The sequence below is a fragment of the Heptranchias perlo genome, chromosome 4, assembly GCF_035084215.1.
Source record: "Heptranchias perlo isolate sHepPer1 chromosome 4, sHepPer1.hap1, whole genome shotgun sequence".
Classification (NCBI taxonomy): domain Eukaryota; kingdom Metazoa; phylum Chordata; class Chondrichthyes; order Hexanchiformes; family Hexanchidae; genus Heptranchias; species Heptranchias perlo.
In genome coordinates, this window is record NC_090328.1 from 5627241 (window position 1) to 5653590 (window position 26350).

At 47.8% G+C, this 26350-nt stretch overlaps 2 protein-coding genes across 3 annotated transcripts in view; both read right to left on the reverse strand.

Annotated features, from left to right (window-relative positions):
* LOC137320706 (polymeric immunoglobulin receptor-like) overlaps positions 1-26350 on the reverse strand; it is a 788493-nt gene that overhangs the window by 689870 nt on the left and 72273 nt on the right. The gene's annotated exons all lie outside the window — the stretch shown is intronic.
* LOC137320705 (dual specificity testis-specific protein kinase 1-like) overlaps positions 1-26350 on the reverse strand; it is a 119830-nt gene that overhangs the window by 78423 nt on the left and 15057 nt on the right. The window contains exon 2 of the mRNA XM_067982401.1: positions 6701-6822. Within this exon, the coding sequence (XP_067838502.1) occupies positions 6701-6822 (122 nt within the window). The remainder of the gene's footprint in view (positions 1-6700; positions 6823-26350) is intronic.

Here is a 26350-nt window from a genome sequence, read left to right on the forward strand (position 1 = left end):
TTGAATCACTTTGTTAATTTTATTTACCGCAGCGTGAAACCTGGGCACTGCAGAGGAGGATTTAATTACACACACAGCCTGTTTCTGGCTCAGGGCACTGATATAATGTATGACCATATCTGTGTAACGCGGTGTTATGATGTAGTATACAGAGGAGGACTAGACATTTGTAAGACAGAGCGTGTTCATGTACAGGGGCTCTGTGTCCTGGGAACAGGCAAGGATAGAAATGACTGTCCGTGCTGTTACCTTACGAACACTTTACAAGATCAGGTCGAATTTCTCTCTCTCATTATAAACAGGTTAACACCTCCGTCAAAACAGTGAACAGCTCAACAGCGTGAGATTATAGAGTAACTTTTAATGTCGAGCCGGGAAGGGAGTGGCGGGGGGATGGGGGGAGGTAAGTGGGCGGGTCGCCATCGTGGGGCCCATCAATGGCACTTCTGGGTTTCGTGCCCAGCAACCAGCCTGATTGACAAGGCAGATCGGGCCGTGGAGAAGATCAGTGGGGGGGGGGGCGGGGGGTTGCCGGGGAACAGGTCGGGGAGGGGGAGGTGCGGGAATAGAGTCGGAGGGGGGTCCACCTTTGTGGGGGGGATAATCAGCCGATTGCGGGGTCTCTGTCGGCCAGGTGAGCTTGTTGGGCCTGGATGAAGCACTCCTGCTCCTCCGGGGCCCACAAGCAGTGCAATAAAGGCCCTCACCTCATGGATCCGGCCCTTCCCGCCTGCTCTCACCTGATGCGAATCAGAAGCGATGGGAAACCCGAATTGATAAAGTTAAACACATTTAATGTTCCGATACACAAAACATTAAATACCTCAAGTATCTCAATGAGCTACATTGCCTGCCGGCTTTCAGTGGGGGTGGGACTTCCTGGTGTCTGCTGCCTGGGTTAAACCCAGAAGTGGCCATGTTGGAGCCGGGATGCGGCCCTGCTCTGAAAACGGAGGGATTTACTCCTCAACTGCCCCCAACCCACTCGTTCTTGGGGGTCAAAATTTACCTCATTATCTTACAAAGTCTCTCTGCCCCTCCACACCCTTTAAATATAATTTCTTTCTCCCCACAAAATCTAGGCTGACACTCCCAGTGCCAGTACTGAGGGAGTGCTGCACTGTCGGAGGTGCCGTCTTTCGGATGAGACGTTAAACCGAGGCCCCGACTGCCCTCTCAGGTGAACGTAAAAGATCCCACAGCCACCGTGCGAAGAAGAGCAGGGGAGTTCTCCCCAGTGTCCTGGTTTAAAGTTCATAGAATCATAGAAAGTTACGGCACAGAAGGAGGCCATTCGGCCCATTGTGTCTGTGCCGGCCGAGAGTTATCCAGCTTAATCCCACTTTTCAGCACTTGGTCCATAGCCCTGTAGGTTACGGCACTTCGAGTGTTCATCCAAGTACTTTTTAAATGAGTTGAGGGTTTCTGTCTCTACCACCCTCTCAGGCAGTGAGTTCCAGACCCCCACCACCATCTGGGTGAAAACATTTCTCCTCAGCTCCCCTCAAATCCTTCAACCAATTACTTTAAATTTATGCCCCCTGGTTATTGACCTCTCTGCTAAGGGAAATAGTTCCTCCCTATCCACTCTATCTAGTCCCCTCATAATTTTATACACCTCAATTAAATCTCCCCTCAGCCTCCTTTGTTCCAAGGAAAACAACCCCAGCCTATCCAATCTTTCCTCATAGCTAAAATTCTCCAGTCCTGGCAACATCCTCGTAAATCTTCTCTGTACCCTCTCTAGTGCAATCACATCTTTCCTGTAATGTGGTGACCAGAACTGTATACAGTACTCAAGCTGTGGCCTAACCAATGTTTTATACAGTTCTAGCATAACCTCCCTGCTCTTATATTCTGTGCCTCGGCTAATAAAGGAAAGTATCCCATATGCCTTCTTAACCACCTTATCTACCTGTCCTGCTACCTTCAGGGATCTGTAGTCATGCACTCCAAGGTCCCTCTGTTCCTCTACACCTCTCAGTATCCTCCCATTTATTGTGCATTCCCTTGCCTTGTTTGCCCCTCCCCCGCCCCAAATGCATTACCTCACACTTCTCTGGATTGAATTCCATTTGCTACTTTTCTGCCCACCTGACCAGTCCATTGATATCTTCCTGCAGTCGACAGCTTTCCTCCTCACTATCAACCACACGGCCAATTTTTGTGTCATATTTATCCCTCAACATCACTAAAAACAAATTACCTGGTTACATTATCACATTGCTGTTTGTGGGATCTTCCTGTGCTCAAATTGGCTGCTGCGTTTCCTACATTACAACAGTGACTACACTTCAAAAACACTTCATTGGCTGCAAAGTGCTTTGGGAGGTCCTGAGGTCGTGAAAGGTGCTATATAAATGCAAATCTTTCTTTCTTTCTCCTCTTTTCATCTTCATTGCTCTCCTTATTTTTCCTCACTGCCTGGCTGTTTGGGTTTGCCAGTGTTTTCCCTTCTCTTCCTCTGGACGGAGAGCGAGAGAGAAACAAGAGATCGATACGGAGTCAGGGCTGCCCCAGCGTTCCTAACAGTAGCAAAAAGGATTCCATTGGAATGACCGGCTCTAAAGTTTAAATAGAGGGCTTTCACTGCCGCTATGAATGCTGGGATAGCTTCAGCCGCCATTGTGATCTCTTAATTCCTCGTTGCTCTGCTGCTACATAAAGTAAAAGGCTGCTCCCCGGACCTTCTCAGATGCGGGAGGACGTTGGGTAGCCCTGTTAGATACAGGCTGACTCAGATCATTCCATCTCTGCTCCGCGATGGAGGAGCAACGTGCCTAACACTGAACAATTCTCTCCACAGTCAATACTCCACCAGTGTCCAGTGATCACAGCTGCTGTTGCATTTAGCTGGAGCACTCTTCAGTTCGTACGTCCTAGTTGTCTGGGCTGCTCTGAGGCGGACCGTGGGATCTGCTCATTATTGTCATCGTGAGTCACTGAGTCCTAGATAACAACTTGCATTTACATATAGAGCCATTGATGTAGCAAAACCAAGGCACTTCACAGGAATAAAATCACACACAAAAATGAACCCTGAACCAAAGAAGCAGATATTGGGGGTGGTGAACAAAAGCCTGGTCAGAGAGGTGGGCTTTAAGGAGGGTCCTTTAAGACGATCCTTAAAACCAACCTCTTTGACCAAGCTTTTGGTCACCTGTCCTAATATCTCCTTATGTGGCTCGGTGTCAAATTTTGTCTGATTACACTCCTGTAAAGCACCATGGGACGTTTTTACTACGTTAAAAGGCGCTATACAAATGCAAGCTGTTGTTATTGTCTTAAAGGAGGAGAGAGAGGCGGAGAGGCGGAGAGATTTAGAGACGAATTCTAGAGTGTGGGGCCTAGACGGCTGAAGGCACGGCCGCCAATGGGAGTGCGGGATGCACAAGGAGCCAGAGTTGGACGAGAGGGGGTTGTAGGACTGGAGGAGTTTATAGAGATAAGGAGGGACCAGACTGTGAAGGGACCAGATGTTTTTGTTACTTGAAGGCTGTTTCCAGTGGGGTTACATACGAACATACGAATTAAGAGCAGGAGTAGGCCATTCGGCCCCTCGAGCCTGCTCTGCCATTTGATAAGATCATGGCTGATCTGATTGTGACCTCAACCCTACTTTCCCATCTTCCTACTATAACCTTTGACTCCCTTGTTAATCAGGAATCTATTTAACTCAGCCTTAAAAATATTCAATGACCCTGCCTCCACCGCTCTCTGGGAAGGGAGTTCCACAGACTCACGACCCTCAGAGAAATAATTTATCTCATCTCCGTCTTAAATGGGAGACCCCTTATTTTTAAATTGTGGCCCCTAGTTCTAGTCTCTCCCACAAGGGGAAACATCCTCTCAGCATCTACCCCTTCTAGCCCCCTCAGGATTTTGTATGATTCAATAAGATCACCTCTCATTCTTCTAAACTCCAATGTATACAGGCCCAACTTGTCCAACCTTTCCTCATAAGATAACCCCCTCATCCCAGGAATCAGTCAAGTGAACCTTCTCTGAACTGCCTCCAAAGCAATTATGTCCTTTCTTAAATAAGGAGACCAAAACTGCACACAGTATTCTAGATGTGGTCTCACCAATGCCCTGTACAACTGCAGCAAAACATCTCTACTTTTATATTCCATTCCCCTTGCAATAAATGACAACATTCCATTTGCCTTCCTAATTACTTACTGTACCTGCATACTAACTTTTTGTGATTCATGTACTAGGACACCCAGATCCCTCTGTACCTCAGAATTCTGCAATCTCTCTCCATTTAAATAATATACTGCTTTTCTATTCCTTCTGCCAAAGTGGACAAGTTCACATTTTCCCACATTATACTCCATCTGCCAAATTTTTGCCCACTCACTTAACCTATCTATATCCCTTTGCAGACTCCTTATGTCCTCTTCACAACTTACTTTCTTACCTACCTTTGTGTCATCAGCAAATTTAGCAACCATACATTCGGTCCCTTCATCCAAGTCATTGATATAGATTGTAAATAGTTGAGGCCCAAGCACTGATCCCTCTGGCACTCCACTCGTTACATCTTGCCAACCTGAAAATGACCCATTTATGCCTACTCTCTGTTTCCTGTTAGCTAACCAATCCTTTATCCATGCTAATACGTTACCCCCTACACCACAGAAACAGAGAAAATAGGAGCAGGAGTAGGCCATTCGGCCCTTCGAGCCTGCTCCACCATTCAATATGATCATGGCTGATCCTCTATCTCAATACCATATTCCCGCTCTCTCCCCATACCCCTTGATGCCTTTTGTGTCTAGAAATCTATTTAGCTCCTTCTTAAATATATTCAGTGACTTGGCCTCCACTGCCTTCTGTGGTAGAGAATTCCACAGGTTCACCACCCTCTGAGTGAAGAAATTTCTCCTCATCTCAGTCCTAAATGTCCTACCCCGTATCCTGAGACTGTGACCCCTCGTTCAGGGGAAACATCCTCCCTGCATGCAGTCTGAATAGCCCTATCAGAATTTTATATGTTTCCATGAGATAAGCTCTTATCTGAGATAAGAGCTTATCTCATGCAAACATATAAAATTCATGAGCTCTTATTTTATGTAGTAGTCTTTGATGGGGTTCTGCAGGGCTCAGTACTAGGTCCCTTGCTTTTTGTGGTATATATTAATGATTTAGACTTAAATGTGGGGGGCATGATTAAGAAGTTTGCAGATCTTACAAAAATTGGCCATGTGGTTGATAGAGAGGAGGAAAGCTGTAGACTGCAGGAAGATATCAATGGACTGGTCAGGTGGGCAGAAAAGTGGCAAATGGAATTCAATCCAGAGAAGTGTGAGGTAATGCATTTGGGGAGGGCAAACAAGGCAAGGGAGTAAACAATAAATGGGAGGATACTGAGAGGTGTAGAGGAACAGAGGGACCTTGGAGTGCATGTCCACAGATTCCTGAAGGTAGCAGGACAGGTAGATAAGATGGTTAAGAAGGCATACGGGATACTTTCCTTTATTAGCCGAGGCATAGAATATAAGAGCAGGGAGGTTATGCTAGAACTGTATAAAACATTGATTAGGCCACAGCTTGAGTACTGTGTACAGTTCTGGTCACCACATTACAGGAAAGATGTGATTGCACTAGAGAGGGTGCAGAGGAGATTTACGAGGATGTTGCCTGGGCTGGAGAATTTTAGCTATGAGAAAAGATTGGACAGGCTGGGGTTGTTTTCCTTGGAACAGAGGGGGCTGAGGGGAGATTTAATTGAGGTCTATAAAATTATGAGAGGCCTAGATAGAGTGGATAGAAGGACCTATTTCCCTTAGCAGAGGGGTCAGTGACCAGGGGGCATAGATTTAAAGTAATTGGTAGAAGGATTAGAGGGGAACTGAGGAGAATTTTTTTCACCCAGAGGGTGGTGGGGGTCTGGAACTCACTGCCTGAGAGGGTGGTAGAGGCAGAAACCCTCAACTCATTTAAAAAGTACTTGGATGAACACTTGAATTGCTGTAATCTACAGGGCTACGGACCAAGTGCTGGAAAGTGGGATTAGGCTGGATAGCTCTTTTTCGACCGGCACAGACACGATGGACTGAATGGCCTCCTTCTGTGCCGTAAATTTCTATGATTCTATGAGAATTTTAAATTGGGGGGCGTTGGCGGACCTGGAGCCAAGGTAGGTCAGCGAGGACAGGACTGATGTGTGAAGTGGACTTGGTGCCGGATAAGATAAAGCGTCTTGAACGGAAAACACGCCAATGAACTGGCCCTGAGCAGTGGTGAGAAAAGTGTTGGGTGAGTGACTGAAGGGAGCAGCTCCCAACCCCACGATCTCCACCACCTAGAAGGACAAGGGCAGCAGGCACATGGGAACAACACCACCTGCACGTTCCCCTCCAAGTCACACACCATTCCGACTTGGAAATATATCGCCGTTCCTTCATCGAGACTGGGTCAAAATCCTGGAACTCCCTTCCTAACAGCACTGTGGGAGAACCGTCACCACACGGACTGCAGCGGTTCAAGAAGGCGGCTCACCACCACCTTCTCAAGGGCAATTAGGGATGGGCAATAAATGCCGGCCTCGCCAGCGATGCCCACATTCCGAGAACGAATACGAAACAAATAGGTGAGATCGTAGAGGTAGGTTTTTCAGGAGGCTTTAGATGGTGAGAGGGAGTGAGGCGGAGGGCTAAAGAGCAAGAAATGAGCAGGGGGGGGGGGGGCTCACCGTAGGATGTTGGGGTGCGAGAGCCGGTTCATCAGCTGCACCTCGCGTAGCATGTTGGCGCGGTTACTCGGCAACTTGTTCATCTTGAGGACCATCACCTGCCCCGACATCCGGTGCCGGACCTGAGGAGAGACGCAGATCGTTAACCGATGCCGTAATCCACCCTTCCCCCCCGCCTCCGCCTCCCCCACCCAGACATAAGAGCACCAAGTCAGAATACAGTTAAACCTGTAACACAGTCAGGGCAACAGGCGGCTGTGACGCCTCAACCTCATGTCAACAGGTGCAGACAGTTATGCGGGGGGCAGGGGGAAGAGACAGGAGGCTGGCGCAAAACCGTGGCTCCTGGTGTTGCCCTCTCCCACACAATCACCTCACAATGACATCCCCCCACCCACTCCCACCTCCACCCTTGGCCGGATGGCAGGCCCCCCCCTGTAACTGTCCCGGTGACTTTGACTTACCATTATTCGATGGGAGTCCTTACTTTGACTTTTCGTCCCCCACACCCCCCCCCCTCACTTTCCCACACCCTCCTGTTGAGTAAATCTGGTTCCAGGCACTGATTTGTTGACAGTAACCGAAGGTGGGCCCTTATCTTTCCTGATTACTGCCAGTGTGGACAAGGTACAGAGAGTCAGGGAATCTCGGCAAACACTTCCTGGTATTGAAATAGCAAAACACGAGAGAAGGCAAACCCACAGCACAAACATTGCCCTTTAACAAGGGGCTGTTTCCTTTGTTAATTTACTTTTGTCACACGCACCATGCACACAGATACACACCCACCCACCCTCACAGAAACACACACACACCCTCACACAAAACACACACACACACCCACACACACACACACTCACACACACACAGATACACACCCACCCACCCTCACAGAAACAAACTCACCCACCCTCACACAAAACACACTCACACACCCACACTCACACACACACAGATACACACCCACCCACCCTCACAGAAACACACTCACCCACCCTCACACACAGATACACACCCACCCACCCTCACACAAAACACACACACACACCCACACACACACACACTCACACACACACAGATACACACCCACCCACCCTCACAGAAACAAACTCACCCACCCTCACACAAAACACACTCACACACCCACACTCACACACACACAGATACACACCCACCCACCCTCACAGAAACAAACTCACCCACCCTCACACAAAACACACTCACACACCCACCCACCCTCACACAAAACACACTCACCCACCCTCACACAAAACACACACACACACACACCCACCCACACTCACAGATACACACCCACACACAACACACTCACCCACCCTCACACAAAACACACTCACCCACCCACCCTCTCGCACACACACACACACACACACACACACACTCACTCACACACATTATACCACAGGTTCGATGCCCTCTGCCTTGATACCGTGTATCAGACTGTGATCAATCAAAGAAATATCCTGGGCCCTGACATTCCTGGAGATAAATGTGAGGTGATGCATTTTGGTAGATCGAATCGGGCCAGGACCTACTCCATTAATGGCAGGGCGTTGGGGAGAGTTATAGAACAAAGAGATCTAGGAGTACAGGTTCATAGCTCCTTGAAAGTGGAGTCACAGGTGGATAGGGTGGTGAAGAAGGCATTCAGCTTGCTTGGTTTCATTGGTCAGAACATTGAATACAGGAGTTGGGATGTCTTGTTGAAGTTGTACAAGACATTGGTGAGGCCACACTTGGAATACTGTGTACAGTTCTGGTCACCCTATTATAGAAAGGATATTATTAAACTAGAAAGAGTGCAGAAAAGATTTACTAGGATGCTACTGGGACTTGATGGTTTGACTTATAGGGAGAGGTTAGACAGACTGAGACTTTTTTCCCTGGAGAGTAGGAGGTTAAGGGGTGATCTTATAGAAGTCTATAAAATAATGAGGGGCATAGATAAGGTAGATAGTCAAAATCTTTTCCCAAAGGTAGGGGAGTCTATAACGAGGGGCATAGATTTAAGGTGAGAGGGGAGAGATACAAAAGGGTCCAGAGGGGCAATTTTTTCACTCAAAGGGTGGTGAGTGTCTGGAACGAGCTGCCAGAGGCAGTAGTAGAGGCGGGTACAATTTTGTCTTTTAAAAAGCATTTGGACAGTTACATGGGTAAGATGGGTATAGAGGGATATGGGCCAAGTGCAGGCAACTGGGACTAGCTTAGTGGTATAAACTGGGCGACATGGACATGTTGGGCCGAAGGGCCTGTTTCCATGTTGTAAACTTCTATGATTCTATGATTCTAAGGAGGAGGAAGAAAGGGGAGAAGGCATTAGGATATGACCAGCAGTCTTTGCGACGGGGCAGTGGGAAGGGAGTCCTTAGGAATTGAGTCAGTACAGTGCTACATGAAAATAATTCGCAGGTCTTTTGATAAAACAGCCAGTTTGGCGTTCAGTGCCCTTTTCCTGCATACACCCATCCAATCTAATCTTCAACGTTGACATAATTTATGCCTCAACCACTATCGCTGGAAGTGAATTCCACAGCCTCACAAACTCTCTGTGTGAAGACATTTCTCCTGCCCTCTGTTCTAAATCTCTTACAATTAATGTGGTCTCTACGGCCCCTCGTTGTTGACCCCCTCAGCGACTGGGAACAGTCTCCTTCTCTCTACCCCGACCCATCCTTTTAAACACTTATATCATATCTCCTGTAATCTGCATTATTCTCATGGAAAAGCCCCAATTTTGCAAGTATTGACTCTGTAACTCTCCCTTCCCTCCATTAACCCCCTCTAACAGCTGGTATTCCTTCTTTAAGCAATATTGTCACTCTGCCTCCTTTCTTATCTTTTCTATCCCCACTAAGTATTTGATATCCTGATAAGTTTATTTCCCATTTTGGTCCAGTTTGCCATTCGATTACTGTTATGTCTCGATCTTCCTGTAAAAGAACTGCTTCCAGTTCCCCCAGTTTATTTCTCACAATAAACCCATGTTAACACCTTTTATCCCTACTCCTTTTCCCACGTCTTTTTAAAAAAAAAATCTTTACTTCAGCCTTTTCCTCGATTTAATTTGTCGGTTTGATTTTATTCCTTTGCTATCAGGAGTGGGGCGGAGAGGGGGGCAGTCCCGGATCAATGGTGGGACGTGAGGGATGGGATGCAGGGCTGGAGAGGGTGCAGGGCGGAGCAGGGCCGTAGAGGGATTTGTGAACACGGACAGCATTTCGGAAATCAATGCTCTGGGGAGTGGGGAGACACGCGGCTGCACGTATGTGTAATATGTGTAATGTGTGTGTGTGTGTGCTCGTGTAACGCATAATGCGTGTGTTTTCTTTAAAAAGAAAACAATTAACCAACATCTACTGAATGCCTGCAGTTCGGGAGTTCCCCGGGGAGCTTCTGCAAATACCGGTCTCTGCCCTTTTTTGTAGAAACGCTCGACAGTGCATTGGGCCGGGCAGCGTTCCACAGCGGTCTGCCCCCCTCGCCCCTCCTCGTACCAACTTCACGTTGTGTAGGCATGCTCCTCGTTCACTCCTTGATTTACCACTGACTTGTTCACCGCATCACAGAGCTGTATGCCTGCCTGCTGGCAATAGTCCAGCACCTCCCCTCCCTCCTCCAGTGGATAGCATCACTACAAACAAATAAATAAACGTTTGACTCCCTCTCCCACTTCCTTTGCCCCTCTCAGGTGGGTATAAAAGATCTCACGGCCACTATTTCAAAGAAGAGCAGGGGAGTTCTCCCAGGTGTCCTGGGTCAATATTTATCCCTCAACCAACATCACTAAAAAAACAGATGATCTGGTCATTATCACATTGCTGTTTGTGAGAGCTTGCTGTGCACAAATTGGCTGCCGTGTTTCCTACAGTGACTACACTTAGGAACATAGGAACAGGAGTAGGCCATTCAGCCCCTCATGCCTGCTCCGCCATTTGATAAGATCGTGGCTGATCTGTGATCTAACTCCATATACCTGCCTTTGGCCCATATCCCTTAATACCTTTGGTTGCCAAAAAGCTATCTATCTCACATTTAAATTTAGCAATTGAGCTAGTATCAATTGCCGTTTGCGGAAGAGAGTTCCAAACTTCTACCACCCTTCATTGGCTGTAAAATGCTTTGGGACGCCCTGAGGTTGTGAAAGGCGCTATACAAATGCAAGTTCTTTTTTTCTTTGCCAGTTTTGAAGGCACAAACTTCACCTCATTCCCAGTCCACTTCCCACCGAGAAGCTGCACTGCTTCACACAGCACGGGTCAGTCAGTAGCACCTCGGCTCCGAGTGAGAAAGTTTTCCACGTGCCATTCCTAGAGACTTGAGCCCATCAACCAGGCTGACCCTCCCGGTGCAGGGCTGAGGGAGTGCTGCACTGTCGGAGGTACCGTCTTTCGGACGAGCCGTAAAGCGGGGGCCTTGACGGCACCTCCGACAGTGCAGCGCTCCCTCAGCACTGCGCTGGGAGAGTCAGCCTGGTTGATGGGCTCAAGCCGCTGGAGTGGGGCTCGAACCCACAACCTTCTGACTCAGAGGTGAGAACTTTACCAACGTTAAAATGTTGCCAGCCATCTTGGCCTGGGAACGGCGTATTACCAAAGGAGGCCTGAAGAAGGGGGGAAGGGGGAAGAGAGAATCTGCCAACTTCCATATTTCAAAAGATAATTTCTTAATAGCTTCTGGGGAAGTTGCACAAATAACTGTCACTTTTGGCCAAACGGTCGCCTCAAATGTCGTTATGACAGCAACAGGGCACATTTATAATGGGGAATAAGGAAATGGCAGAGAAATTAAACAAATACTTTGTGTCTGTCTTCACGGAAGAAGATAGAAAAAACCTCCCAGAAATACTAGAGAACCAAGGGTCTGGTGAGAATGAGGAACTGAAAGAAATTAGTATTAGTAAAATAGTACTAGAGAAATTAATGGGACTGAAAGTCGATAAATCCCAAGGACCTGATGATCTACATCCCAGGGTTTTGAAAGAGGTGGCTATAGAGATAGTGGATGCATTGGTTGTCATCTTCCAAAATTCTATAGATTCTGGAACGGTTCCTGCAGATTGGAGGGTGGCAAATGTAACCCCACTATTTAAGAAAGGAGGGAGAGAGAAAACAGGGAACTGCAGACCTGTTAGCCTGACATCAGTAGTAGGGAAAATACTAGAATCTATTATAAAGGATGTGATAACAGAACACTTAGAAAATAATAATAGGATTTGGCAGAGTCAACATGGATTTATGAAAGGAAAATCATGTTTGACAAACCTATTGGAGTTCTTTGAGGATGTAACAAGTAGAATAGATAAGGGGGAACCAGTGGATGTGGTGTATTTGGATTTTCAGAAGGCTTTCGATAAGGCCCCACACAGGAGGTTGGTGAACAAAGTTAGAGCACATGGAATTGGGGGTAATATACTGGCACGGATTGAGAATTGGTTAACAGACAGAAAACAGAGAGTAGGAATAAACGGGTCTTTTTCAGGTTGGCAGACTGTGACTAGTGGGGTACCGCAGGGATCGGTGCTTGGGCCCCAGCTAATCACAATATAGATCAATGATTTGGATGAGGGGACCAAATGTAATATTTCCAAGTTTGCTGACGACACAAAACTAGGTGGGAATGTGAGTTGTGAGGAGGATGCAAAGATGCTTCAAGGGGATATAGACAGGCTAAGTGAATGGGGAAGAACATGGCAGATGGAATATAATGTGGAAAAGTGTGAAGTTATCCACTTTGGTAGGAAAAACAGAAATGCAGAGTATTTTTTAAATGGTGAGAGACTGGGAAATGTTGATGTTTAAAGGGACCTGGGTGTCCTTGTACATGAGTCACTGAAAGCTAATATGCAGCAAGCAATTAGGAAGGCAAATGGGATGTTGGCCTTTATTACAAGAGGATTTGAGTACAGGAGTGAAGATGTCTTACTGCAATTATACAGGGCCTTGGTGAGACCGCACCTGGAGTATTGTGTACAATTTTGGTCTCCTTACCTAAGAAAGGATATACTTGCCATAGAGGGAGTGCAACGAAGGTTCACCAGACTGATTCCTGGGATGGCAGGATTGTCATATGAGGAGAGATTGGGATGACTAGTCCTGTACTCTCTAGAGTTTAGAAGAATGAGAGGTGATCTGATTGAAACATACAAAATTCTTACAGGGCTCGACAGAGTAGATGCAGGGAGGATATTTCCCCTGGCTGGGGATTCTAGAACTGGGGTCACAGTCTCAGAATAAGGGGTAGATCATTCAGGACTGAGATGAGGAGATATTTCTTAACTCAGAGGGTGGTGAATCTTTGGAATCCCGCCTTTTATCGGACGCTCCCTCCGAGCCGAGCGGAGGGAGCGTCCGATAAAAGGCGGGATTTCAGAGCGCTGAGAACAGCTGAGAGGAGCCGAGCCGAGCGGAGGGAGCGTCCGATAAAAGGCGGGATTTCAGAGCGCTGAGAGGAGCCGAGCCGAGCGGAGGGAGCGTCCGATAAAAGGCGGGATTTCAGAGCGCTGAGAACAGCTGAGAGGAGCCGAGCCGAGCGGAGGGAGCGTCCGATAAAAGGCGGGATTTCAGAGCGCTGAGAACAGCTGAGACGAGCCGAGCCAAGCGGAGGGAGCGTCCGATAAAAGGCGGGATTTCAGAGCGCTGAGAGGAGCCGAGCGGAGCTGCGACCGAGTTCGAAGTGACGTCAGGAATCAGATCGGGACGCGACACAGGGGAGGCACCTGATTGGTGAGTAGGTTCAGGTGAGTATTTCTCCTTATCGACAGTAACTGAAGTAAAAGGAAAGGGAAGGTCTGCAGGTCTTATAGGAAGTAGCGTTTATTTTTTAGTGAATCAAGGTCCCCAGTGTAGTTAACATTCTCTAAATTGAGAACAATTTAAAGGAGTAAACTCCTTAAAGGGAGTGGTAAGTAGTTTTTCTTTCCTTTTTTTTTCTCTTGACATTGTAGTTGTTCTTAAGCTAATTTAAGGGTTAAGTCATGGCAGGAGATCCCAGCGCCGTGTCATGTTCCTCTTGTGGGATGTGGGAATTCAGGGATCCTTCCTGTGTCCCTGATTCCTTCACCTGCGGGAAGTGTGTCCAGCTGCAGCTATTGTTTGACCGCTTGACGGCTCTGGAGCTGCGGATGGACTCACTTTGGAGCATCCGCGATGCTGAGAAAGTCGTGGATAGCACGTTCAGTGAGTTGGTTACACCGCAGATAAAAATTACTGAGGGAGATAGTGAATGGGTGACCAACAGACAGAGGAAGAGTAGGAAGGCAGTGCAGGGGTCCCCTGCGGTCATCTCCCTCCAAAACAGGTATACCGTTTTGGATACTGTTGGCGGAGATGGCTCACCAGGGGAAGGTGGCAGTGGCCAGGTTCATGGCACCGTGGCTGGCTCTGCTGCACAGGAGGGCAGGAAAAAGAGTGGCAGAGCTATAGTGATAGGGGACTCGATTGTAAGGGGAATAGACAGGCGTTTCTGCGGACGCAACCGAGACTCCAGGATGGTATGTTGCCTCCCTGGTGCAAGGGTCAAGGATGTCTCGGAGCGGCTGCAGGACATTCTGGAGGGGGAGGGTGAACAGCCAGTTGTCGTGGTGCATATAGGCACCAACGATATAGGTAAAAAACAGGATGAGGTCCTACAAGCTGAATTTAGGGAGTTAGGAGTTAAACTAAAGAGTAGGACCTCAAAGGTAGTAATCTCAGGATTGCTACCAGTGCCACGGGTTAGTCAGAGTAGGAATGACAGGATAGCTAAGATGAATACGTGGCTTGAGAGATGGTGCAAGCTGGAGGGATTCAAATTCCTGGGCCATTGGAACCGGTTCTGGGGGAGGTGGGACCAGTACAAATTGGACGGTCTGCATCTGGGCAGGACTGGAACCAATGTCCTAGGGGGAGTGTTTGCCAGTGCTGTTGGGGAGGGTTTAAACTAATGTGGCAGGGGGATGGGAACCGATGCAGGAAGTCAGTGGGAAATAAAGTGGTGACAGAAACAAAAGGCAGTAAGGGAGAGTGTACAGAACATGACCGGACAGATGGTCTGAGAAAGCAGGGCAAAGACCAAGGGAAGTCTAGATTAAACTGCATTTATTTCAATGCAAGAAGTCTGATGGGCAAGGCAGATGAACTCAGGGCATGGATGGGTACATGGGACTGGGATGTTATAGCTATTACTGAAACATGGCTAAGGGAGGGGCAGGACTGGCAGCTCAATGTTCCAGGGTACAGATGCTATAGGAAAGATAGAGCAGGAGGTAAGAGAGGAGGGGGAGTTGCGTTCTTGATTAGGGAGAACATCACGGCAGTAGTGAGAGGGGATATATCCGAGGGTTCGCCCACTGAGTCCATATGGGTAGAACTGAAAAATAAGAAGGGAGAGATCACTTTGATAGGATTGTACTACAGACCCCCAAATAGTCAACGGGAAATTGAGGAGCAAATATGTAAGGAGATTACAGACAGCTGCAAGAAAAATAGGGTGGTAATAGTAGGGGACTTTAACTTTCCCAACATTGACTGGGACAGCCATAGCATTAGGGGCTTGGATGGAGAGAAATTTGTTGAGTGTATTCAGGAGGAATTTCTCATTCAGTATGTGGATGGCCCGACTAGAGAGGGGGCAAAACTTGACCTCCTCTTGGGAAATAAGGAAGGGCAGGTGACAGAAGTGTTAGTGAGGGATCACTTTGGGACCAGTGATCATAATTCCATTAGTTTTAAGATAGCTATGGAGAAGGATAGGTCTGGCCCAAAAGTTAAAATTCTAAATTGGGGAAAGGCCAATTTTGATGGTATTAGACAGGAACTTTCAGAAGTTGATTGGGAGAGTCTGTTGGCAGGCAAAGGGACGTCTGGTAAGTGGGAGGCTTTCAAAAGTGTGTTAACCAGGGTTCAGGGTAAGCACATTCCTTATAAAGTGAAGGGCAAGGCTGGTAGAAGTAGGGAACCTTGGATGACTCGGGAGATTGAGGCACTAGTCAAAAAGAAGAAGGAGGCATATGACATGCATAGGCAGCTGGGATCAAGTGGATCCCTTGAAGAGTATAGAGATTGCCGGAGTAGAGTTAAGAGAGAAATCAGGAGGGCAAAAAGGGGATATGAGATTGCTTTGGCAGATCAGGCAAAGGTGAATCCAAAGAGCTTCTACAAATACATAAAGGGCAAAAGGGTAACTAGGGAGAGAGTAGGGCCTCTTAAGGATCAACAAGGTCATCTATGTGCGGAACCACAAGAAATGGGTGAGATCCTAAATGAATATTTCACATCGGTATTTACGGTTGAGAAAGGCATGGATGTTAGGGAACTTGGGGAAATAAATAGTGATGTCTTGAGGAGTGTACATATTACAGAGAGGGAGGTGCTGGAAGTCTTAACGCGCATCAAGGTAGATAAATCTCCGGGACCTGATGAAATGTATCCCAGGACGTTATGGGAGGTTAGGGAGGAAATTGCGGGTCCCCTAGCAGAGATATTTGAATCATCCACCACTACAGGTGAGGTGCCTGAAGATTGGAGGGTAGCAAATGTTGTGCCTTTGTTTAAGAAGGGCGGCAGGGAAAAGCCTGGGAACTACAGACCAGTGAGCCTGACATCTGTAGTGGGTAAGTTGTTAGAGGGTATTCTGAGGGACAGGATCTACAGGCATTTGGAGAGGCAGGGACTAATTAGGAACAGTCAGCATGGTTTTGTGAGAGGAAAATCATGTCTCACGAATTTGATTGAGTTTTTTGAAGGGGTAACCAAGAAGATAGATGAGGGCTGTGCAGTAGACGTGGTCTACATGGACTTCAGCAAAGCATTTGACAAGGTACCGCATGGTAGGTTGTTACATAAGGTTAAATCTCATGGGATCCAAGGTGAGGTAGCCAATTGGATACAAAATTGGCTTGACGACAGAAGACAGAGGGTGGTTGTCGAGGGTTGTTTTTCAAACTGGATGCCTGTGTCCAGCGGTGTGCCTCAGGGATCGGTGCTGGGTCCGCTGTTATTTGTTATTTATATTAATGATTTGGATGAGAATTTAGGAGGCATGGTTAGTAAGTTTGCAGATGACACCAAGATTGGTGGCATTGTGGACAGTGAAGAAGGTTATCTAGGATTGCAACGGGATCTTGATAAATTGGGCCAGTGGGCCGATGAATGGCAGATGGAGTTTAATTTAGATAAATGTGAGGTGATGCATTTTGGTAGATCGAATCGGGCCAGGACCTACTCCGTTAATGGTAGGGCGTTGGGGAGAGTTATAGAACAAAGAGATCTGGGAGTACAGATTCATAGCTCCTTGAAAGTGGAGTCACAGGTGGATAGGGTGGTGAAGAAGGCATTCAGCATGCTTGGTTTCATTGGTCAGAACATTGAATGCAGGAGTTGGGATGTCTTGTTGAAGTTGTACAGGGCATTGGTGAGGCCACACTTGGAGTACTGTGTACAGTTCTGGTCACCCTATTATAGAAAGGATATTATTAAACTAGAAAGAGTGCAGAAAAGATTTACTAGGATGCTACCGGGACTTGATGGTTTGACTTACAGGGAGAGGTTAGACAGACTGGGACTTTATTCCCTGGAGAGTAGGAGGTTAAGGGGTGATCTTATAGAAGTCTATAAAATAATGAGGGGCATAGATAAGGTCGATAGTCAAAATCTTTTCCCAAAGGTAGGGGAGTCTATAACGAGGGGGCACAGATTTAAGGTGAGAGGGGAGAGATACAAAAGGATCCAGAGGGGCAATTTTTTCACTCAAAGGGTGGTGAGTGTCTGGAACGAGCTGCCAGAGGCAGTAGTAGAGGCGGGTACAATTTTGTCTTTTAAAAAGCATTTGGACAGTTACATGGGGAAGATGGGTATCGAGGGATATGGGCCAAGTGCAGGCAATTGGGACTAGCTTAGTGGTATAAACTGGGCGACATGGACATGTTGGGCCGAAGGGCCTGTTTCCATGTTGTAACTTCTATGATTCTATGATTCTCAGAGGGCTGTGGAGGCTCAGTCATTGAGTACATTCAAAACAGAGATCGATAGATTTCTAGATATTAAAGGCATCAAGGGATATGGGGATGGTGCAGGAAAATGGCGTTGAGGTAGAAGATCAGCCATGATCTTGTTGAATGGTGGAGCAGCTCGAGGGGCCGGATGGCCTACTCCTGCTCCTATTTCTTATGTTCTTAAACCGCAATATTCCCCCATCCTCCTCCACCATTTCCCTCCACCAACCCCCTCCTCCTGCCCCATCGCCCTGCCCCTACCCCATCCCCCTCCTCATCCACCATCCCACTCCACCATCCCCCTCTCCCACCCCCTCCCCATCCCTCTCTCCCACCCCCTCCACCAAACCTCCAGGAATACATCAAATCACAGTTGACAACCCTCACCTCCCTCCCCCCTCCCTCTCCACCATCCCTTCCTCCCTCTCCCTCCACCATCCCTCTCCAAGCGGTTAATGCATTAACCGGAAGTCCCACCCCAACCCCCAACCCTCTGCGAGGCAGCTTGAGAAACCTCACGGGATACTTTGACCGTTTGAAATCCGGCCACAGCACCAAAGCCTTTTAGGATTATGCGGAGTGATGGGGGGAGGGCAGGTTCGGAGAAGAGTGCTGCCATTTTGTCTCCATTTCCCTCAATTCCTCAAGCACAGGGTCAGGGCCCTGCTGCTCAAACACAGCGTATCGCTACAGGACACCGTAACTATCGAGAGTGGTCGTCGTCCAGTGTGTAAATAAACACAGCACCTCATGTACATTGTTTGCAGCCTTCCCTCTGTTGTAACAGAGGGTTATAGCAAGGGTAGACTCTGAGCCTGTGGCAGTAGGTACCTGGAACTTGATGGCAGGGAATGGCAGGAACTCCGAGCTCCATTCTCTGATTGCTGCAACTTAGCTGACCACTTGGTGAGAGCTTAGAAAGTTTCCTACTGAGATACCTGATGATCGTACCCTATCATGGACTCTACCCACCCATTTAATCTCCTCCCACAGCCCATGTACACTCTCCCCTATCATGGACTCTCCCCACCCATTTAATCTCCTCCCACAGCTCATGTACACTCTCCCCTATCATGGACTCTACCCACCCATTTAATCTCCTCCCACAGCCCATGTACACTCTCCCCTATCATGGACTCTACCCACCCGTTTAATCTCCTCCCACAGCCCATGTACACTCTCCCCTATCATGGACTCTACCCACCCATTTAATCTCCTCCCACAGCCCATGTACACTCTCCCCTATCATGGACTCTACCCACCCATTTAATCTCCTCCCACAGCCCATGTACACTCTCCCCGATCATGGACTCTACCCACCCATTTAATCTCCTCCCACAGCCCATGTACACTCTCCCCTATCATGGACTCTCCCCACCCATTTAATCTCCTCCCACAGCCCATGTACACTCTCCCCTATCATGGACTCTCCCCACCCATTTAATCTCCTCCCACAGCCCATGTACACTCTCCCCTATCATGGACTCTACCCACCCATTTAATCTCCTCCCACAGCCCATGTACACTCTCCCCTATCATGGACTCTACCTCACCAATTCCTGAGGGAAAGTGCTGTAAACATACTCCCTGATCCCCATCTAACATCACTTTAGTTTATTCATCCATCTTGACGCTTCACTGTTCAGCTTTTGCCCGCTGTCCTGGAGATAACATTCATCTCTGCCCCAACAACAAAGAGCCAATGTGCCCCATACAATATTTAAAATCACTGGCCAGAAGGAAGCTGGGGACAGGCGTCTTGCACAGACGGCCGTTCTAAACGAGTTGTATAATGTGGATGGTGAAAGGAAGAAAACTTGCATTTATATTGCACCTTTCACATCCTCAGGACATCCCAAAGCACTTTACAGCCAATGAAGTAATTTTGAAGTATAGTCACTGTTGTAATGTAGGAAACGCAGCAGCCAATTTGCGCACAGCAAGATCCCACAAACAGCAACGTGATAATCACCAGATAATCTGTTTTAGTGATGTCAACTGAGATATATATATTGTCTAGGACACCGGGGAGAACTCCCCTGCTCAAAATTGTGGCCATGGGATCTTTTATGTCCACCTGAGAGGACAGACGGGGCCTCAGTTTAACATTTCATCTGAAAGTACTCCACTGACAGTGCAGCACTCCCTCAGTATTGGCACTGGGAGTGTCAGCCTGGATTATGTGCTCAAGTCTCTGGAGTGGGACTTGAACCCACGACCTTCTGTCTCAGCAGATGAGCGTGCTACCCAGTGAGCCACAGCAGACACTACAATATGGTGGGAGAATGGCCAAGAGCGCACTAGAGAGGTTAAGGCGAGGTGGTAAAGGCAGGGTTTAGGATTTTGGCAGTGGGGGAAGGGAGAGAGATAAAGGTGGAGGTCAGCGATGTTACAGAAGTGGAAGAGAGTGATCTTGGTAACGGAACGGATGTGGTGACTCAGTAAAACGCAGCTTCTCCTTTAACAGAACCAGTGAAATGTCTTTAGCAAGTCCAGCACAATGGAAGGGTCAGATTACACAACAACAACTTGCATTTATATAGCACCTTCAACATAGCAAAACATCCCAAGGTGCTTCACAGGAGTGATTATCAAACAAAATTTGACACCGAGCCATATAAGGAGATACTAGGACAGGTGACAAATAGCTCGGTCAAAGAGGTAGGTTTTAAGGAGCGTCTTAAAGGAGGAGAGGTAGAGAGGTGGAGAGGTTTAGGGAGGGAATTCCAGAGCTTAGAGCCTATGCAGCTGAAGGCACGGCCGCCAATGGTGGATCGATTAAAATCGGGGATGCGCAAGAGGCAAGAATTGGAGGAGCGCAGAGATCTCAGAGGGTTGTAGGGCTGGAGGAGTATGTAGGAGTGAGGCCATGGTGGAATTTGAAAACAAGGATGAGAATTTTAAAATCAAGGTGTTCCTGGACCAGGAACCAATGTAGGTCAGCGAGCACAGGATGATGGGTGAACAGGACTTGATGCGAGTTAGGATACGGGCAGCAGAGTTTTCGATGAGCTCAAGTTTACGGAGGGTGGAAGATGGGAGGCCGGCCAGGAGAGCATTGGAATAGCCCAGTCTGGAGGTAACAAAGGCATGGATGAGGGTTTCAGCAGCAGATGAGCTGAGGCAGAGGCGGAGACGGGTGATGTTATGGAGATAGAAGTAGGTAGTCTTGGTAGGCTTTTTTATATTCATTCTTGGGATGTGGGCGTCGCTGGCGAGGCCGGCATTTATTGCCCATCCCTAATTGCCCTTGAGAAGGTGGTGGTGAGCCGCCTTCTTGAACCGCTGCAGTCCGTGTGGTGAAGGTTCTCCCACAGTGCTGTTAGGAAGGGAGTTCCAGGATTTTGACCCAGCAACGATGAAGGAACGGCCGATATATGTCCAAGTCGGGATGGTGTGTGACTTGGAGTGTTAGAGAGCTTGAGATAATAAAGGTGGAGATTAGGATTTTGGTAGAGGGGGGAGGGAAAAGAGAAAGGGGCAGAGGTCAGAAATGTTACAGAGATGGTCTTTGTAACGTAACGGATGTGGGTGACTCTGTAAAACACAGCAACTCCTATAATAGGACCAATGAAGCAGGTCTTTAGCAGGTCCGACTGTTTCCACACACGGTGCAAGGGTCAGATTAGACGAAGGCTGCCTCCCAATGTCCAGCAGCGAGTCACGGACTGAAGGAAAGCCACCTTCTGAAAGGACACGATACCCCTGTTCTTCGACCGATGGAATGAGTACAATGGAGATCTGAATCAGGGGCCCGACTCATGGGGTGTGTTCGTTCTGTGAGGTGCAGGGAGTGGGAGTGGTGAGCTGCACTGAGCGGGAGGGGTGAGCTGCACTGAGCCAGAGCACTGCAGGGGGAGCTTTTTAAAGAAAGAACTTGCATTTATATGGCACCTTTCATGACCGCAAGATGTCCCAAAGCACTTTTCAGCCAATTAAGTACTTTTGAAGTGTAGTACCTGTTATAATATAGGTTCTTCTAATATAATATAAGGCCGTTCTCCAAGGCGGCCTTCGAGACACACGACAACGCAAAATCATCGAGCAGAAATTGATAGCCAAGTTCCGCACCCATGAGGACGGCCTCAACCGGGATCTTGGGTTCATGTCACGCTACACGTAACCCCACCAGCAAAAAAAAGTTATCTGTTTTTAATACAACGGGTCATTCTCTCTCTTTCTCTTCCTTTCGGATGTTTCTCTCTCTCCCTCTCTCTGTCTTTTGTTCTGGCCGTTTGTATATTCGGTGGTCCTGTATGTAATGTCTCTCTGTCTGAACATTTTGATTGCCTTGACAACGGGCAGTTGGAAAGATTATCTGTAATCACCAGGTATTGTTCTCTGACTATAAATGCGGTAACTTTCAAGGAGTCCCACACTTCACCTGACGAAGGAGAAAGCTTGTGATTTTCAAATAAAACTGTTGGACTATAACATGGTGTTGTAAGATTCCGTACATTTATAATATAGGAAACATGACAACCACTTTGTGCACAGCAAGATTCCACAAACAGCAATAAGATAACGAGCAGATAATCTGTTTTAGTGTTGTTGGTTGAGGGATAAATATTGCCCAGGACATCGAGGACCCTGCTCTTCGAATACTTTACAACAGTGACTATACTTCAAAACACTTTGGGACGTCCTGAGGTCGAGAAAGGTGCTCTATAAATGCAAGCCTTTCTTTCTTTCTTCTTCTTCAACATCTAAACATCCACCTGTAAACTGATGTATCATTACACTGTCCGCATTCCCACCTTTTCATTGTACAGCAGGTGAGCTGAGCTACAATTAAACCGTCCCCCACGCCTCTTATCCCCAAACGGTTGTTCCTACCCCTTGAACAAAGAGAAACTGTTCCCATTGGCGGAAGGGTCGAGAACCAGAGGACACAGACTTAAGGTGATTGGCAAAAGAATCAAAGGCGACATGAGGAAAAACATTTTTAGGCAGCGAGTAGTTACGATCTGGAATGCGCTGCCCGTGGGGTTGGTGGAGGCAGATTCAATTGTGGCTTTCACAAAGGAATTGGATAAATATTTGAAGGGAAAAAACTTGCAGGGCTACGGGGAAAGGGCGGGGGAGTGGGACTAGCTGGGATTGCTCTCACAAAGAGCCGGCACAGGCTCGTTGGGCCGAATGGCCTCTTTCTGTGCTGTAACCATTCTATGATTCTATGAATGGAGAAGAGCAGCAGCCCACCTGCCTACACCGGTCCCTGGCTCCCTGTGGATCACAGCAGACGCAGGGTCCGGTACAGCTCCGTGCTCAGAAACAATCGCCTGGCCGCTCCTCTACATCAAACCTGCAAAATGCTGCCGCAGTTTAAAAATTTAAGATCCCCGCAATAAATTAATCAACAGACATCTGGCAAAGGGCTGGAGGATGAGACGAACACTGGCTGTCTATCTCAATGTCACAGGACCTCATCGTTCAGTCAGTGCAACTGACCATTTAATAAATAATTAACCTTTAATTAAGGCAGTTAAGAGTCAACCGTCTTGATGTGGGGAATACAGTCACAAATGGGCCCAGACCGGGTAAGGACGGCTGGTTTCCTTCTCCTAAAGGACATCAGTGAACCAGTTGGGTTTTTACGACAATCCGACAGCTTCACGGTCACTTTTACTGATTCCAGCTTTTTATTTCCAGATTTTTCAAAATTGAATTCAATTTCTTAAACTGCCCACAGTGGGATTTGAACTCTTAATTGTCTGGGTCACTAGTCCAGTAACATAACCACTACACCATCCGCACCATCGGGGGCATAGCTGGTCGGCGCCTGGTTTCTGTGCGCCAAGTCAGCAGTGTGGGCCTGAACCCAGCAGAGCCCGAGGCCGGCCCCAAATTGGGCCGGGTTGATATTAATTGGGTGCCCGTTGAGCCTCCGCAGGCATCTCGCCCTTCTGATGGAGGGAATTTGAAGGCCAGTCACCGCAGCAGCTCAAAGCTAAATCTCGGGGAGTGGGGTGGGGTGTGTGTGTGGAGGGGCAACGGGGGTCGTAGGGGGCAGGGGGGGGGGCCGAGCGAGATACTGTGGTGTCGGGGAGAACTCCCGCTCCTCCTGGCTCCACAGTAACGATTATAGAATCATAGAATGGTTACAGCACGGAAGGAGGCCATTCGGCCCATCGAGTCCGCGCCGGCTCTATGCAAGAGCAATCCAGCCAGTCCCACTCCCCCCGCCCTATCCCCGTAGCCCTGCACATTTTTTTCCTTGCAAGTACTTATCCAGTTCCCTTTTGAAGGCCATGATTGAATCTGCCTCCACCACCCCCTCGGGCAGTGCATTCCAGATCCTAACCACTCGCTGTGTAAAAAAGTTTTTCCTCAGGTCACCTTTGGTTCTTTTGCCAATCACCTTAAATCTATGTCCTCTGGTTCTTGACCCTTCCGCCAATGGGAACAGTTTCTCTCTATCTACTCTGTCTAACCCAGCTTCTCCAGTCTATCCACGTAACTAAAGTCCCTCATCCCTGGAATCATTCTAGTAAATCTTTTCTGTACCCTCTCTAAGGTCTTCACATCTTTCCTAAAGTGTGGCGCCCAGAACTGGACACAATACTCCATAACTTCCTTGCTTTTGTTCTCTATTTATTGTACTTAATTTATAAATCCCAGGATCCTGTATGCTTTTTTAACCACTTTCTCAACCTGCCCTGCCACCTTCAACGATTTGTGCACATAAACCCCCAGATCTCTCTGTTCCTGTACCCCTTTTAGAATTGTACCCTTTAGTTTATATAGCCTCTCCTCATTCTTCCTACCAAAATGTATCACCTCACATTTCTCTGCGTTAAATTTCATCTGCCCATGCCACCAGCCTGTCTTAATCCTCTTGAAGTCTATCACTATCCTCCTCACTGTTTACTACACCTCCAAGTTTTGTGTCATTTGCAAATTTGGAAATTGTGCCCTGTACACCCAAGTCCAAGTCAAGGAAAGCAGTGGTCCCGGCACTGACCCCTGGGGAACACCACTGTACACCTCCCTCCAGTCCGAAAAACAACCGTTCAACACTACTCTCTGTTTCCTGTCCCTTAGCCAATTCTGTATCCATGTTGCTACTGCCCTCTTTATTCCATGGGCCGCAATCTTGATGATAAGCCTACCCTGCGGCACTTTATCAAACGCCTTTTAAAAGTCCGTATACACCACATCAACTGCATTGCCCTCATCTACCCTCTCTGTTACCTCATCAAAAAACTCTATCAGTTTAGTTAAACACGATTTGCCTTTAACAAATCCGTGCTGGCTTTCCCTAATCAATCCACGCTCGTCCAAGTGACTGTTAATTATGTCCCGGATTATCGTTTCTAAAAGCTTCCCCACTTTACCTTTTGGTGGCGGTCGACCAACGAACATTGAAGAATCTCGAGCAGAGCAGGCCGGAGTTCGGCTCCAGCCTGTCACATCCAACTTCGGCAAGGGACCCTAAACCAGGAGTTAGGGCCCTCATTTGCATACCCAAGGGAAGCTAATGCCTGTTTTTAGGCAGGGGGGGGGAAAAAAAAATCGCCCGACCCAATATTGGGTTGGACATCTTTCAGGCGCGGGGCATTGATCCCCGAAATCGTTCCTTGTTGTGCCCGTTTGATGCCTATGAAACAGGAGCAACAAGGTCCAGTTTCTAAGTCCTCGTGTTTCCACCTCTCTTGCTATCTGTGCCTGCGGCATGACTCTTTGTCTCTATCCTGCCGTCTCTCTCTCTCTCTCTGCGTGACTGTCTGGCTCCTCCGCCTGCACTCTCTGTCTCCGTCTCGCTCCCTCTGCTGTTTACTTATTCATTTTCTTCTACCCTCCTTGCCCATGAGAGTGCTGAATTATTAACGGCCAGCCAATGCCAATCCCTCACACACACTTCCACTGCCTTTCTCCAAGGCCTTCGAGACACACGACAACGCAAAATCGTCGAGCAGAAATTGATAGCCAAGTTCCGCACCCATGAGGACGGCCTCAACCGGGATCTTGGGTTCATATCACGCTACACGTAACCCCACCAGCGAACAAAAGCTATCCGTTTTTAATATAACGGGTCATTTGGTGTCTTTCTCTTCCTTCCGGATGTTTCTGCCTCTCTCTCTCTCTGTTTTTTTTTGGTATTTGTATATTCGGTGGCCCTGTAGGTGACACCTCTCTGTCTGAACACTCTGATTGCCTTGGCAACGGGCAGTTGGAAAGACTATCTGTAACCACCAGCTATTGTTCTGTGATTTATAAATGCGATAGGTTCGAGGATTTCATTTCCACATTCACCTGAGGAAGGAGGAAGCCTCTGAAAGCTTGTGATTTTCAAATAAAATAGTTGGACTATAACTTGGTGTTGTAAAATTGTTTACAATTGTCAACCCCAGTCCATCACCGGCATCTCCACATCCTTTCTCCAAGGACAATGAGACCTTAATAAGCAGGTGGAATGGGTTTCCAAGGAGGGGGATCAGGTTACAGTAACATTCACATCAAACAAGACAATAGCGAGTGGGACAAAACAACCAGTTACAGAGAGCCCCATCGGGCCTGGTTAGCAAACAAACCAGAACTTTCTCCACCCTCTCATCCCACAGCATCCAATACGCTCGTCTCCACCTCTGTGCTATTAAATTTCCACATTCACCTGAGGAAGGAGGAAGCCTCCGAAAGCTTGTGAATTTCAAATAAAA